This window comes from Camarhynchus parvulus, chromosome 5, assembly GCF_901933205.1.
Source record: "Camarhynchus parvulus chromosome 5, STF_HiC, whole genome shotgun sequence".
Taxonomy (NCBI): Eukaryota; Metazoa; Chordata; class Aves; order Passeriformes; family Thraupidae; genus Camarhynchus; species Camarhynchus parvulus.
In genome coordinates this window covers 55285255-55300692 of record NC_044575.1, presented here as the reverse complement: position 1 = coordinate 55300692, position 15438 = coordinate 55285255, and the positions used below count along the sequence as shown (strand labels likewise).

At 42.9% G+C, this 15438-nt stretch overlaps 1 protein-coding gene across 1 annotated transcript in view; it reads right to left on the bottom strand.

The window, feature by feature from the left end:
• The window catches only part of KCNH5 (potassium voltage-gated channel subfamily H member 5), a 153211-nt gene that overhangs the window by 122691 nt on the left and 15082 nt on the right, over positions 1-15438 (bottom strand). The window contains exons 3-4 of the mRNA XM_030949319.1: positions 9668-9774; positions 5198-5326 (exon numbers count right to left, since the gene is read on the bottom strand). Of these exons, the coding sequence (XP_030805179.1) occupies positions 5198-5326; positions 9668-9774 (236 nt within the window). The remainder of the gene's footprint in view (positions 1-5197; positions 5327-9667; positions 9775-15438) is intronic.

Sequence of the window (15438 nt, the reverse complement as noted above, 5' to 3'; positions counted from 1 at the left end):
TGAGAACAAGTGGGTCTCTATTGTGACCCTTGTTATTACAGCCACAGAAAAGAGCAATAAAAACATGCTAAGGATATCCAAATTGTAACCTATTAAATTACTGTGATGGATTACTGTCAAGGTGATGTACTCAACAGGGTACACTGTGCTTCAGCTAAAGGTAGAAACCTTATTTTCATGCTCTAATCCCTCCACCCACTTCTTCTATTATCACCAGGATGGATACACCCTCAAGGAAAAAAAGGTTCCCATGTGCAACTAGTTATATATGCTTAATAACTTGCACTTATTAAAGATAAAAAAGGATCAGAATTATAGACTTAGCAAGGATTAGCAAGCCATAAGTGCATATTTCTGCAACTACTACACTTTTTATAGCGCTGTCACACTCTGAGATAGAGTTGTATCATTATACAGAGTTATATAACCATAAAGAGTTATATCACTGGAAGCATTACAGCATTGTCCCAGACAGACTTGATTATCAGAGTCTGGCTCTAGCAAGTGAAAAGGGAAAAGAAAAAAAAAAAAGCAACTTCAGGATCCTGCTGTGCCATATCCTGATCCCATCTGTTAACAGCACACCATCCTGAGTTGCAGGGGGCTCATTAACACAACTTTGCATCCTGATTCTACATCCCATCATTATTCACTAGAACTTCCCTAGAACTTCCCCATCACTGCAGATGTGACAAGCCTGATGTTTCACTCCACAGAGACTCCAGATAACCAGTGAGAATCCCAGCCAACAAAAAATTCTAAGTTTACATAGAGGCCAGTTTTTTTCTTCACTGATGATAAAGCGAATAAAACCATTGCACAACTTAAGTGAAACTCCCCTATTAACCAAAATTGCTGGTCTTTTTTTTTTCCTATACATAAACTTTTTGTTCCATAGACTCCACAGCACTCCTGGCTTCAAATGGTGTTAACATTTTAAGTGGCCCCATTCACCCTTCTAATAGTTAGGGCCCAGAAAAATGGCTTAATTTTTTTCCTGACAAATAAACAGAAGATTATTACCACTGTGTGTCTTTGGAGGAATTGAAAGTCTTCAGATGTTTTTAAAAGGCCATTGGGTAAAGACAGAATAAAAGCTCAGCAAGCTGATAAAAGCATCCAACTGTGACCTGACAATGGTACAAACATTAAAAAAAAAAGATCCTTTGGGTTTTATTCACCTAAAGAAAATACATAATAAGATCTTTCATATGCTTGTAATGGCCTTCCACCTCTGCTGAGCAGAGAGGCCTTGGGGATCTGGCCCTCTGCCACCACAGGTGGGACCTGCTGCTTGCTGCTGAATCCACATCAGACAAACACTCCCATTAGCAAAGAGGAGCAGGAGAAGGAAAGGAGAGATCAGACAAGCACAGCACAGCTCCTTAACCAGAAAATAAAGCACTGGCCCAGTGACCACCCAAGGCAGCCATCACCTCCTGCCTCAGCACAAATTCTCACACCTCTTCTTCTTCCACACTGCCCCCATCCACAGCTCAGCAGCCACTGCTCAGGAGCTGGGGCACTAAAAATCTAAACCCAAACCAATGGAGGGGTTCCCTCTACCCTCCAGACCTCCAAGCTGCTGGTGACACCTTCACCCAGGAGGGAACACATCTACCAGCAGGCTGATCCTTCCTTCAACCAGGAGGCTGATCCTTCCTTCCATCGCTTTTGCTGCTTTTGCTGGAGTTGCTGGGGGGTTTTGACACTTTTGACTGGTTAGACACTTTTTGAAGTAATTTTCCATTTACAAGGAATGGCTTTACAGCAGGTTTTGGTCACTATTATATTGCCATACATCATAGGTCTCCCACGCATCACCAGCAACAACAGATTGGAGCACAAGTAACAAGAAAAGTCAGTCCAATCTTCAGTCAACTGCCTGCACCCTCTCAGAAAACAAGGGTTTTGAACTCTGTCACTGTATTTTATGAGAGGAAGGTGGCTTTTAAATATCCCTTTTCTCAAGTCTTGCTTACAGTCCAGGAAGTTTCAACAGCTTTCTGGTCTGCAGCAAATTCACAGCCCCCTGGGTGAACCTGGGAAAAAATTTCATTACTTTTACTCCCTCTGGCAAGCAAAGCTCCTTCCTCCTCCCTTCTTCCTCCTCCTCCTCCTCCCTTCAGCACTAACAGAGCCAGTGGTGAGCACAGAGGTAAGCAGAGACACACCATCTGTCACAGTGTCCCAGACCTCTCTGACTCCCTCTGCTCGCATGGGGCTTGTCCCCATGAAATCAACTGCATTTTTTGCACTCAAGAAACACGTTTTTTAACCCACATCAGGAAAAAAAAAATCCCAGCTCACCCTGGCAATGTGCTTTGTAGTAAGACAACTGTTTCATTTGTGTGTCCTGTTTTCACAAACCCAACAAGCTGTTTGACACATTTGTGCAGATCTGCATCCTCAGCACCACTCTCTGTCCCCCAAACCTGCTGTTCCCTGGCTAGGTCTCGACGAGATGCCAACCCCACTGCAAGCAGGTCTGGCCAAGCCCAGCAGGTATTTCCAGGAGTGGGGACACACAGACACTCTGCAGTGTAGATACAACCAGTGCCATGATTTAAATACCTCACACGGCATGATATACTGAAACTTCACAACAAAGCACCACACCTTTGAACAGTGCAGAACGTTTTGGTATGGAGAGATTATTGCATAATGGCATCAATATTTTATTCCTGCTGAATTTTTTATCTCAAATTTACTGCTCCCATAAGTAACACACAGTAACTCATCTGCACCATAGTTACTTATGTATTATGTATTGCATGGTCCTGGCAGAATTTCTTAAGAAATATCCTTCTTTTAAAAAGGAAAAAATAAAAGTAGCCTTTTCAATGGCAAATGCCAGCACTCAGCAGCAGCATTTTATTGAAACCCTTTCCCACAAGACTTTAAAAATTCTCTGCTAAATTTTAACGTGTATGTTTACCAATCTCATAATTCAAAAAGGAAGTGGCCTGGCAGCTTCTAAGCACATTGTAATGTGATCTGCAGGGACAATGAATTATGCATCTCTCATAGCACCATGTCTGACACGAAACCACTATGATCCCAGTGCCGTGGGATCCCAGAGACCCACACAGCTGAGACACACAGGGTGATGCAACAGTGCTGTTTTCCCACCCCTGTAGTAAAGTGCTGCAAATATTTGAGTATGTTTTCCTTATATCAAGGGTGCAAAAGACAAGCTTTAATTTATACAGAAGCAGAAGAAAAATCGGGTCAGTGGTTTGTGATGATGAGGTTTGTTGGAGGAACAGATCAATGCTCTTCAATGCTCTAACCAAAGCAGATTCTTAAGGCTCCAATTCTGCGCTTTAAAGAAATGTGGGAAATGTGGCTGCACTGCCTCTGCAATGTTCTGGTTGAGTTTTGAGGGTTTTAGAGTATGACTTTGACAGAAGCAAGGGCTCTTTAGACATAGAGTCAAGCCACTTTGGCTTCTGAGGGCTATATTTTGTGATGTCCATCATTAATACCTGGCATTTTAATTAATGGTGTTCTCCAATGCAGCACACAAGTCATGCATTTCACTGCTACTGCTCTTTCCCATAGGAACATATATTCCTGTTCTGGATGCCACATGGGTTCCGCTCCTCCTCAGCACAAGATGGGGAGGGGAAGAGCTCAGCCCCTGGAGCACATCCCTGCTTCCCTGGGGAAGGCAGCAGAGTCTGAATCTCCCAGGCTGAGAATCCAAAGGAAGCAACATTCATCATTTATGCATTTGAGAGCCACCTTCAGTATATTTTCTCTGTCCTGCTGCAGTCCAACACTTCTCAGTGCGATTCAGTCCTGTGGGAAGTGGGGCAGAGCTGGGAAAAAGGGGGGATTTTGGAGCTGGCTCCATGTGAGGTACATCTTGGTTCCCCCAGAAAGCATCAAATAGGGAACCTTACAAGAGGATTCTTGCAAAGACTGGCTTTTTCCTTGATGAGCTCACCCTATGTATTACATACACTGCAGCAAGGAGACAGTCCCACGCCTTCAGATACCCATAAAGTCCTTTTAATTAACTGACATTTACCCTAAAAAACTCTGATTCTTTCCAGGCAGAAGAATTCCACATTATAGAGCATAAAGTGAAATACAGAACATTTGCAGTTTGCTAGCTAAATTGTACAGGCAATAAAGTTTATGATGGCTGAGAAGGTATTCCTATATCAGGATCTTATAATTTTATGGATAATACTCTCTAGACAAAAAAAACCCTGTCATATTTAGTGTTAGCTTGGAGGGGAGCCTTTCATTTTAAGTCTGCCTTTATAAACTGACTTTTCAGTTATCCAAACACTTGCAAAAAGTGCTGTCTAGATATTAAGAAGCTGTTTGCATTCAAATGACACCAACTTTTTATCCTAAAGAAGATGGCTTAGAGCACACCAGCTCCAAGTGAGATATCAAACCTTCTTCAAGCATGAAGGGAAAAACATAGTAAAGAATTAATCATCAGGAGGCAACTTCCAAGAGATGTGGATAATGTCCTTCTTTATGCAAGCATGCATTGTTTCACCCAAAGCAATACACATGTAAACCTGACACAAGACACGTGTTTTGTAACTAAAGCAGGGGATGGTGCTGTCAGATCCTCAGTACCTTTCCCCACAAATTTCTCCTGCAAGGCTGCAGGCCTGGCCAGGAGCTGTTCAGTGACAAGAGCATTCCAACAAAATCCTGCCCTGCAGCTGATAAGTAACAAGCACAATGCCCACTGCCATGCAGTCATCACTCCTCAGCAGTAATAAATGACTCAAGCAGGATGTCTCACATTTCACCTCCAAGAGGGAAGAAATACCAGCATCTCATCACAAGGAGCTGGAATTATTTCTTTCCTGAAAAGATGACACCTGTCCCGTAACAGAAAGATCTCCCAAAACAGCACAGCATTCGAACGACTCAAAACTGTGTAATTTTTAGAAAGTGCCTGCTATAGTGATGAAGAAGTGAATTACAAAGAAAAATAGAGGCTTGTGACTATAGAAAACCATTGGTAGGGAATTTCCACTCATGATAACTTATCTTTTTTTTTTCTTTAATAATTTAGGAGAGTGGCATTGAAACTCTGACAGGTCACAAAACATTTCCTCAGTTCAAGACAGATCACAGACATGACACGTCCCTGTGACAGGTCTGAGCTCAAGCATTTACTTCTATCCTTCACAAAAATAATAATGTATTTCATGTTTACCTTTTGTTGAATCATCTTCGATCGGTTGCTTGAATAAAGTGATATCCTTAAAAGTGCACAAGAACAAAACCACTTTTTCATGCTCATTTCTTATAGGTGCAATTTGCATGTAGAACCACACTGGGGTTCCTGGAGCAGAGAAAAAAAAGTGACATTGGAATGTGGTGTAGCACAAACTACCCCCAACCCATAACATTTACACACTATTAAAACACACACATAGTTTAGCTGTGTACCTCAATATTTCTGCATTTTTCAGAGTTTTTAATTTTACTTCCTCCAAGGAAAACAACATATTCCCATTTTTACAGCTTCATTAATCTAACTAGATGATCACAGAGACAGAAGGCTATATAAAAATTTATTCTGAAATAAAATACATTGTTCTTCCCCTCTTGCTCTTGTTTTGTCCCAGCATGTTGCACAAACTGAGGTCTGAAATGTAGAAAGGTGAGAAAAAATCAGGTGGATGGCATCTTTGATTCCCTCTTTACATAATATGGAGCTATCAAATCCAAAAATGATGGAATATACTGTGAATTGCTCCAAATTTTATATAACTACATTATTTAAGAGGACCTGAGTTGGACTCTCAATATCATATCAGGACAAATCAGATTTGATTTCTTTTTTTGTGTTTCAGGTCACACCTCCACCTCCTCACTGCCCTGCCCAGGGCAGCACTCTCCCAGCACAATTATTTCTACTTAACTTCTGAAATGAAACCAAGTATTTTTCAAATCCTACCACCTACCAAATAAACAGCCAAAAAGAGCCCTTGGTTTTGGAGTGGCCAGCTTGGCTTTTAGTAAATCCCAGAGAGCTCCTGCAGGTGCTCAGGAGCTGCAGCTTCCGGGCTGACACACACATGGCAGTGCCCTACACAATGCAGGTGTGCTCCACAAGGGGTGAAATCCTACAACAGTGGAGCAATTTTCTTAGAAAACCCTGTTCCCCTGCAGGGCTGGGAGGGTCAGATGTTCTCCATCCAGCAGAGCTCTGTGTCCCTCCCTCCCAAACGAGCACCTACGCACGCTGCACCATAAATGCCTTCACAGCCAGATAATTACCTCTGGGATTTGATGTGCTTTCAGCCACTTGACAGAATGGCTTTTCTCCTGAGCTGCCTGAGAGCTGACACATTGACACAAGCCTCTTGCCCACTGTTATCCCCCATGGGCACTGCTGCCCCCCCCAGATCTCCTCTGATGCACCAGGTCCGGGAGCTGTGCCAGGAGCTGCAAGCACAGGTCCCAGAGGGCAGAGAAAACCATTTGGGCTAGGATTACTGTGGGGAAGGTTAAAACCCACAAGGGTTTATTGAAATTCAACCCAGATTAAACCAGTAACTCACTACCAGTAAACTGGAGAAGTGGGAGAGATGTGGGACTGCTTTTTGTGATAATTCCAAAGCTATTATGCTGATTACTTGATTATCTTAATTCCCAGTTGCTAACCCAAGACAAAAGACTTTTCATAACTACTAAAACAGAGTGCTGCAGCTTTCTGGAGAAGTAATTTGCACTCATACCTGGGATTCCATTGGTACCCTTGGAGATAAAAGCAAGTAGGCAAAACACCCTGCACAAGGGTGCTGACAAAAATCAAAGACAGAGGCAAGGTGGCTACTGGTGTAGAAGCAGCAAAATGAGGAAAAGCAGGCAAAGAGGTTTCCTGAGTATTACCATATAGATATTCATATATAGAGATATATAGAGAGGCATGCATATGCATATACATACATATATATATATATGTAGGCATGCCTAATGTGGATGGTGAATAGTTGTGTGGGCAGAGGTAAGGACTGTATAATAAGGGAATGCAGCAAAGCAGAAGAGAGTTGTAGCAAGCTTTCAAGTCTTGAAGCTGGAAGCTACAAGCTGGGTTAGAACACCAAGGGGAGTGGTGAAGGCAGCAGTCAAACAGATGCTGCAAGAGAACATCAGCCCTTAAAGATCATCTCTAACACAGCAAAGAAGGATGGGAAAACAACCTGAAAACCTCAAAATCTCCCTCTGCCAGAAGCAAAAGGGAATGGGTAAAGGAAAAAAACCCAAAACAAAACAAAACAAAAAAAAATCCACAATGTGCCACATTATCAAAAATACACAGCACACCTGGACCTAAAGTTTAAAAATGTGGGTGGGAGGGTGCTCTGAAGGCACTGCAAGCCTCATGTAGGTGATGTAGGTGATAAACACAAGCCCTTCCACAGAGTAACCACCTACACTCTGCTGAAGTACATTCATACCAACAGATAAGTAATCTTTATTTCCTTCTCTGCTCCAGTTTCCAGCCTGGAGGATTAGCAGGCAGTGTCTTCCTAAGGACCATCTTCCACAAGGCTCAGAGAATGACAAATGGAAGGAAACCCTGAGCACAGCAGCTCAGGGTGACACAGCCCAGAGTGAGCCTGTTAGCATCAGTGAGGGGTTGAGGTTCTGGGCTTTGGGTGATGGAGAAGAAAGCTGACAACAGATGTTATGGATGGGAAGTGACTCAAGCCCAGAGAGGAATACTGAGTAATTTTCCATAAAGCCCTTCTGTAATCCTGCATAATTTATGGAAAGTGTAGGCTTGGAGATCTGGGCAAAGGTGAAGATTTTATTAAGGCAACTGCAGCTCAATAAATCTCTGCAGCATCATCAAGCTCCAGCAGACAATCCACAACCCAAAGCAAAAAGCATCTGCCTTGTTACAGGAAAGTCACCAAGAGAAGACTTTTCTCTTCTTATACATAAATAAAATAGGAAGGAATAAAATTCAGGCCCATTCTAGAGCAAGAGCTAAGAGCAGTATTTACTAAGAGAAGCCAGGGCTGGAGAGAGCACAGGGTCTCTGGGATCCACTCTGGAAATCACATGGACAGAGGGCATGGCAGTGCTGGGCACCATCACTGGCAAAGATACCCAACATGAGACTGTCCCAGGGGATTCCCCTGATGTGAGGGGGCATTCCAAGTGACCTGGAATGCACAGGAAACAGGAAGAGAAGCAGAAGATCTGTGGAACAGACATATGCTTAGGAACCGAAAAGAGGTCATTTGGAGGGCTCCCCTGGGCACCTGCAGGAACAGGTGGACTTCAGAGCTGCTCTGGCTTCTCCCTTTAATTAACATGTTGGCTAAAATGCCTTGATGCAGGCAGAACTGAGAACTCTACAGGCAATTCCTGCTATTTTAGTGCCCACACAGGAAGATTGAGTCTAAAAAGGGAAAACAGAGGTAAAGCATAAGAGGAGGTGTCCAGGACACTCCCTTCAATGTCATGAAAGGTTTGGGTGAGTTTGCAGTGAAATGGGGCAGTCAGGCACAGGGAGCTCTTTCCTGAGGCACAACATTCCCTTCCCTCAGCCACAAGCATGCAGGGAAAAGCTCTGGCAATCCCATGTCAGCACCCAAGGCAAAGCTCTGGCAATCCCATGTCAGCATCAAAGTCCACTCAGGAGAAGCACAGCCTCAGATTCTGGGCTCCAGGCAGGTGAACCAGGGGAAAGATCCCCAGCCCCACAGCACCTGCACCCTGTACTGAGAGCCAAACTGAGGAGAACATCTCCATCAGGATTGGTCTTGGGCTGCTCTTGGCCACCAATCCTGTCACCTGGACTAATTCTGTGCAGATAGAGGAACCAGATTTTCTGGAGCACCTTTAATCTGGGTTTTGGCTTTCTGTCTTGGAAGATGGTATGTGCTAGTGAAGGACGCTGCTCATTTCCACTGACAACAACAGGAACCACAACCACCAGCTCAGCAGATCTGTCCACCATGCACAAGTTCAGCAGGAGGCCACACAACAGCACAGGCTGTGCTCAGAATGTGCTCGAAGTCAACAAGCCAGTACTGCCCAGGACAGAAAATGTGGCTGGAATGGCTCGTGGCTCAGACAAAATGAAGAAAATCTCCGGTTCTGGCAACTTCCTGCAAACCCAATGCCACCAAGAAGGAACAGAGGCCCTGAATCTCATTGAGCCATGGAAGTCCCTGGTTTTCTAACTAATCCCTGGGCTATGTGCCAGCTTAGTGCTCCCCCCAGAGCTGGCACGTGTTGGTTTACACACACAGAGGCATCTCAACACCACCAGGAGCAGCCACTCCACAACCAGGGCCTGGCTTCTCACTTGTGGAGACATGGGGGAGTTTCCTGAGGGATGTGGGGGAACCTCATTCAGCATTTCTTTTCACTTAACCCAGTCAGTTTCCCTTCAGGGAAACAATCCTCAAAACTAAATATATTTTTGAAAGAAGGAGTCAGACTAGAGACAGCAGGGAACAACTACTATTCTTGGCAATCTGAATGCTTGGCCTGAAAAGAGAGATCTCTTCCTGAGCTGTGGCAACCAAAATGCCTGTTTCTTCTCCAAATCTTGCCCCAAATTTACCCATATGTCAAAATGAAAATTTCTTTCAGTCTATTACATGCTTTCAATATGCTTTATCACTCCCAGCGCCACACACACATATATACATACTGTTTTTCTTGTAGAGGAGAATTTCAAAGCAGTTTGACTCATAGTTGTCGAAAGTCTGTCTGACTTTTTCAATGGTCTTCTTGTCTGTCAGTTCACCATACATAAAACTGAAAAAAAAAATTCTCTTTTTTTCTAGACAAGCAACAACATTGTTACAGTCACCCTAAATAGCAAAAGCATTAAAGATGCTATGAACTGTCATTTACCAAGGTTTAATTATGATTTACACCCCATTTAAATATTTAAGAGTGTCACAAGGACACCTACAATAGCGAGTAACCATGACCACCTTCTTACTGCAAATAAATCCAACATAATGCTTCATTAAGTGCTTTACTGAGTATATCTTTAAGCATAAAAGGTTAGAAAAAGAGCTGACAGCTTATGAAACCATTATCACCACAGCTGCAGGCCATGGCAGTATTCCTGTCAAAACAGAGAAAATTGAACAAAACCTCTAAAATCTCCCAAATTTTGTTCAATCCTCCTGAAAATCCTTCTGGAGGAGGGATGTAAGCTACTACAGGTAAAGGCTGTTGGCCGAACCAATGGATGCAAATCTAATCTTGTCAAGATGCATCTGGGACAATATGATAATTGGAATTCTTTAACTAAATACCAATCCAAATAGAGGTAGGATTTAAACAGTGAGGAGCAATGACTGCAATGTGTAGCTATGTCTGCACTACTATCAGACAACCAAATTCATCCTCATTTTCCTTACTGTATACTGCATTTCTTTAATAGCTCAGTGGAAAATACTAAAAAGCTTTTGGAGACTCATCCCTCTCCAGGCTGAGAATATAAAAATGTAATTTTAACTTTGCTATTTCTTGCCACATAAGCATCTCATCTTTGCATTCTTTTCCAGGTCAGACCTCCAGCTGGTGTAAGCAAACCCAACCCCCTGACCTTGCTTTTGACAGCCTTTGTAAGGAAACAGCCAGGCTTTTATTGTCATTCTCCCCTGGATTAAAAATAAGTGAAGGCTGCTCTGTGCAAATTCTCAATTAGAGGCCTGAAAGAAAATGGAACATCAGATAAAAGCTTCTAGACACTTGGATGAATATACTTTTAATTGATCAGACTTTTTTCCCCCCTCATTCTCTTAGTTCACAAACAGTTTGAGCCTCAGCTGAAACCCACAACAGAAAACCCTGAGAATATGAAAGGGAAAAGCTATCAGTGCCTCTGTGGTTTCAGTGCAGCTTCTCTTATTGATCAACAGACCTCCAAATGTTCAATAAACATTTATTTTATGTCTACTGCTCTGAAAGAAACAATAAAACAACACAGTGGTTAGAGGCTCAGCAAGCATTAAAGTACTCAATGAAGGCCAGACCATGAATCTTCTCCCTTCACAGCCAGCCCAGGGAAGCAATGGAGCTGCTCCCACAACAGAGTGGTGCCAGGCTGTAGCATTCACATTCTCTGAAAAAATCCCTTCACCCAGGATTTTTCTCCTGGGAAGCTGAGAAGCTTCAGAGAAAAGGAAAACAATTCGCATCTCATTTGCTTCTCCTGTGTTGTGCTCGTGCGGAATGTGTTTGGAGATTGTTTACCCACAGGTGATTGTTTCAGTGGATTCTGGTGTTTTGGCTCATTGGCCGATCAGGGCCAAGCTGTGTCGGGACTCTGGAAAGAGTCATGAGTTTTCATTATTTTTAGCATTTAGCAAGTATCCTTTCTGTATCCTTTAGTATAGCATAGTATTCTTTAATATAATATAGTATTATAAAGTAATAAATTAGCCTTCTGAGAACATGGGAGTCAGATTCATCATTCCTGTGTTCATTGGGGCATTTCCCTGCAAATACAATGCCTGGTCTGGGCGACAGAGGCATCAGAGTGGCTGCAACATCTGAGTGTCACTACAGCTGCCTCTCCACTGGTCACACAGGCACAGGCATTGATTAGATGGGGTATTGGGAAAAACATCACTGAAAGGGTGGCCAGGCACTGCAGCAGGCTGCCCAGGAATGCTGTGGGATCACCAACCCTGGATGTGTTCAGAAAACACGAGGATGTGGCTGTGTGGTGAAGGTGGCAGTGCTGGGGTAGTGTCACCTTTGGGACAGCAAAGGAGGTGCCACCAGAGGAGCTGACAGCAGGAAATGGTTTTACCCAGGCACAAGGCTTCAGTAATGCCCTGATTGTCATTAACATGCACAGGTGTCTCGAGGACATGCAGAACACAGCCTACTGCTGCTTTTCAAATGACCTGCCTTCCCCATTTATACCTTTTATACCTTTATACAGGAGAGGACAACAAAAAGAGTTTGATATTTTCAATTTTTTTTTAATCTACGCCTTTTTTAATGCTCTGATGCATCTCTTTTTTGTTTTCTTGAAACGTAAAACAATGTTTCTCATAGTGCCGAAGGAAAAAATAGCAAGAATTTGTTGAGTGCTTGATTTTACATCATTTATAATACAGAAAGTCATCACTAATTAGTGTTAAAATGACAAATCATACTTGATGATGAGAGGTGGACGATACCAGTTAGTGCTGCAGAACATGATCAATCAACTTTATGTTTTAAGTTACAAGCAGCTTATTGTTGCAGTAAACTTGTAATGCTCAAATCTCATATTATATTCACACATAAAGAGACATTTTAAAGGCTTCTGGAACAATAAAAACATTTTTCAGAAGGCAATTTTTAACAGCACCAAAGGAACCTCAGAACCTTTTACTGCATGAGTTATATAAGATTTTGCTTATCGCAAGTTTAATTTAATTTAGTCTGTCCTATTTTGTACACATGCAGGGACTCCTACTTCTTTAGTCAATCACTCTGTCTTTTTCTGCCTTCTCTTTTTTTTTGTTATTTTGTGCTTGTCAAATGCCTTGAGTGCAAACTGTACAAGACATAAATATCAAAACCACTCTGCTACTGGGAATCTTACTACATAGAAAACACACTTATCAAAGAGAAGCAAGACTTGCTGAGGTACACAGAGAGAGGAACAATCTTAGATATTTTCTCCACCTCTAAAACAGACCAGTTGTCATTTAGGATGCCTGGGCTCCCACCTTCCTGTTAAAGCATCTCTTGGCACAGAAAAGCCTCAAAGTCTGAAGGTTCACATTGTGCTGCTCTCTCCTTTGCCAGGATGCAGAGCAGCAGCATCAGAGCAGGTCTGGGTTTGCAGGGCAGCTGCAGCTCTTTGAGAGGAATTATCCAGGACAGAGGAAAAGTGAAGCACAGAAGGCATCCAACCCTACACCAAATTTACAGCTCTTCTCATCCAAAAGCAGTCAGGGCATCAATTACAGGAGACAAACACCCACACAGCAGGAACAGCAAATACAGATACACATCTGTACACATTTAGCTTCAAAACTCTGCAAGGTGAAGAGCAGACACCACTGGCACTGCAAGGACACAAAACTTAGGCCACAGAGGTGCCACCCCAGCACCAAATCTACCCTTCTTCAAGTCCATCTGTACCCACCATGCACAATCCCATTTCTTTGAGTGGGAATTTTGCCATTAGCTTCACTACAGCCAGGATTTCCCTCGCAGCTGGTTTTTAATCCCACCTGTCAGGGCAGTAAATCAAAACAAGGCAGGGCAGAGATGCTGACCAAGTGTTCCAAGGGGAACACTGGCTATGAAAATCTCATGTGCAGGGAAAGGCAAGCAGAGCAAAGCCTGGAGCGAATGCCAAGTGCCAAATGCCAGGGTAGGTCCATTAAAGGATGCCTGCTCTTCCAGAGGCATGATGAAATCACAGAGCTTAGCTGATAAGCAGCAATACTTAGAGAACACTGATATAACTTGCAGCATTAAACTGCATTTCAGTGTTTTACAACCGTTTATTCTTTCATGAAGACACACATGGTCATGTCTGAGGACAACTGGGCACAGTGATTTTCCTGGATGCTGGCTGACCTACACCTCCAGGCAGGGCTTTTTTTGGTTAAATGGAGGTTAGAGGTGTCTCAGTCACACATGAACCCTGTTCCTCCTGGACTGTCAGCTCATTTTCACCTGGCACAGCAGAGAAAAAGTTCTTCCACCTAAAAATTCTCTGCATTTTAGCTCTCACTTATACAAATTATTCTATATATCAGCCCAAGCTACACATGCAGTTTTGAGTGCCACATGAGCTCGGAAAGAAGAGATATCCACTCCCATCACCCACTATAGCCTGACTCCTATGTACAATGTGCTTTTTATATAGTGCCTGTGAAACTAAGGAGACTGGCACCCATACTGAGGGATTTCTAAGTGATTTTCCTGTCACTGAGCATACTGTCGCTGATTAAAAAGATGAGAGAAGTACAAATTCAAAGGAATTACCAGCCTGTCACAGGACTAACTCATTGCCTGAGCTGGAGCAAAACTCACACCTCCAGTGCCTTCAGCTGATCCACCTCTCCCTGTGATCTGTATCAGGGAAGACCATCTAAGACTTAAAATCACAGAATCACAGAATTATTTAGGTTGCAAAGGACCTTTAAGATCATAAAATCTAACTGCTAACCCAACACTGCCACATCCATCACTAAATCATGTCCATGAGTGCCACACCTACACAGCACATGAACAGTCCCAATGCAGGGGATGGGGTGGGAAAGAGAATATAGTGAATTCTCATTGGACTACCAGGAGAAAAGTATGGCTGAAAGAGGATTTTGAAGCATTTACAGCCCAAGGCCAATTGACCAACCATTGCAATATTTATAAATTGTCCTTTATCACACTCATGATCAGTAATAAAAACAACTTGGATCAGGGGCTAGATATACATTGTTTGTATCTGTATATTTAATTTAGTTGGATTTTTGGCATTGAAAAGCAGACCCTTCCAAAGGAGGTGGCACCATAGCACTCTTAGCCCAAAGCACTTGTCTTAGAGCAGTAAAACAAACCCTCCATATAAATCCAATTTGATATATAATGTAACATATTCTGGGCATAACATAGCAAAACTGGACTGGGAGCTTGACTCAGAAAATACTGTAAATAATAGCCCCAGATATCAAAAAAAGTTCCAATAACATTCTGCTGAGTAGTCTAAGCAGAACCATTGGCCTTTAATACCAATCATCTCTGTATCTCTCATCAGAGAGCAGCTCCAGCTGCTCTGGAGGTGGCATGTTCCATTGTTACCTACCCTGAAAATCTGCCCAGCTCTCACTTAATCCAAAATCTGTCCAGCACCTACAGCTCTGGAATGTCTCCTAGAAAGTTAGAAACATCTCTCTGCTCATGTAACTCATAGAATCCCCGAATGGTTTGGGTTGGAAGGGACCTTACAGAACATCTTGTTCCAACCCCCTGCCATGGGCAGGGACACCTTCCACCAGATCAGTTTGCTCAAAACTCCATCCAAGCCGTCCAAGAGCCAGACACAACAGTGCTGGTCATGCCTTGAGTGTAGAGAGGGCTCCCCTCAAAATCCAGAAGTGGGTGTCTAGAATGAAGGTGAAAGAAAAAAACAATCTTTGCTACCAATTCCATTTTCCACAGTAATTCCTCCTCGATTTGTACGATTCACCTCAATGACCTGTTTGAATGTGCTCAAAACAGGATCCTTATAAATGGTAACACGAGATTATCACAAATCACAGTAAGCACCCAGACGGAACAAACCTTTTGGTCCCCTCAATATTTGAAGCACACATCCATCATTATCAGACGGGTATTGCTAAACCTTCCCTTCCTCAACAATTTCCTACAATCCCATTCTGTTTTTGTAATTATTTTAATGTGCACAGGCTATAAAAGCACTGGCTCACAGCAAACACAGTTCAATAC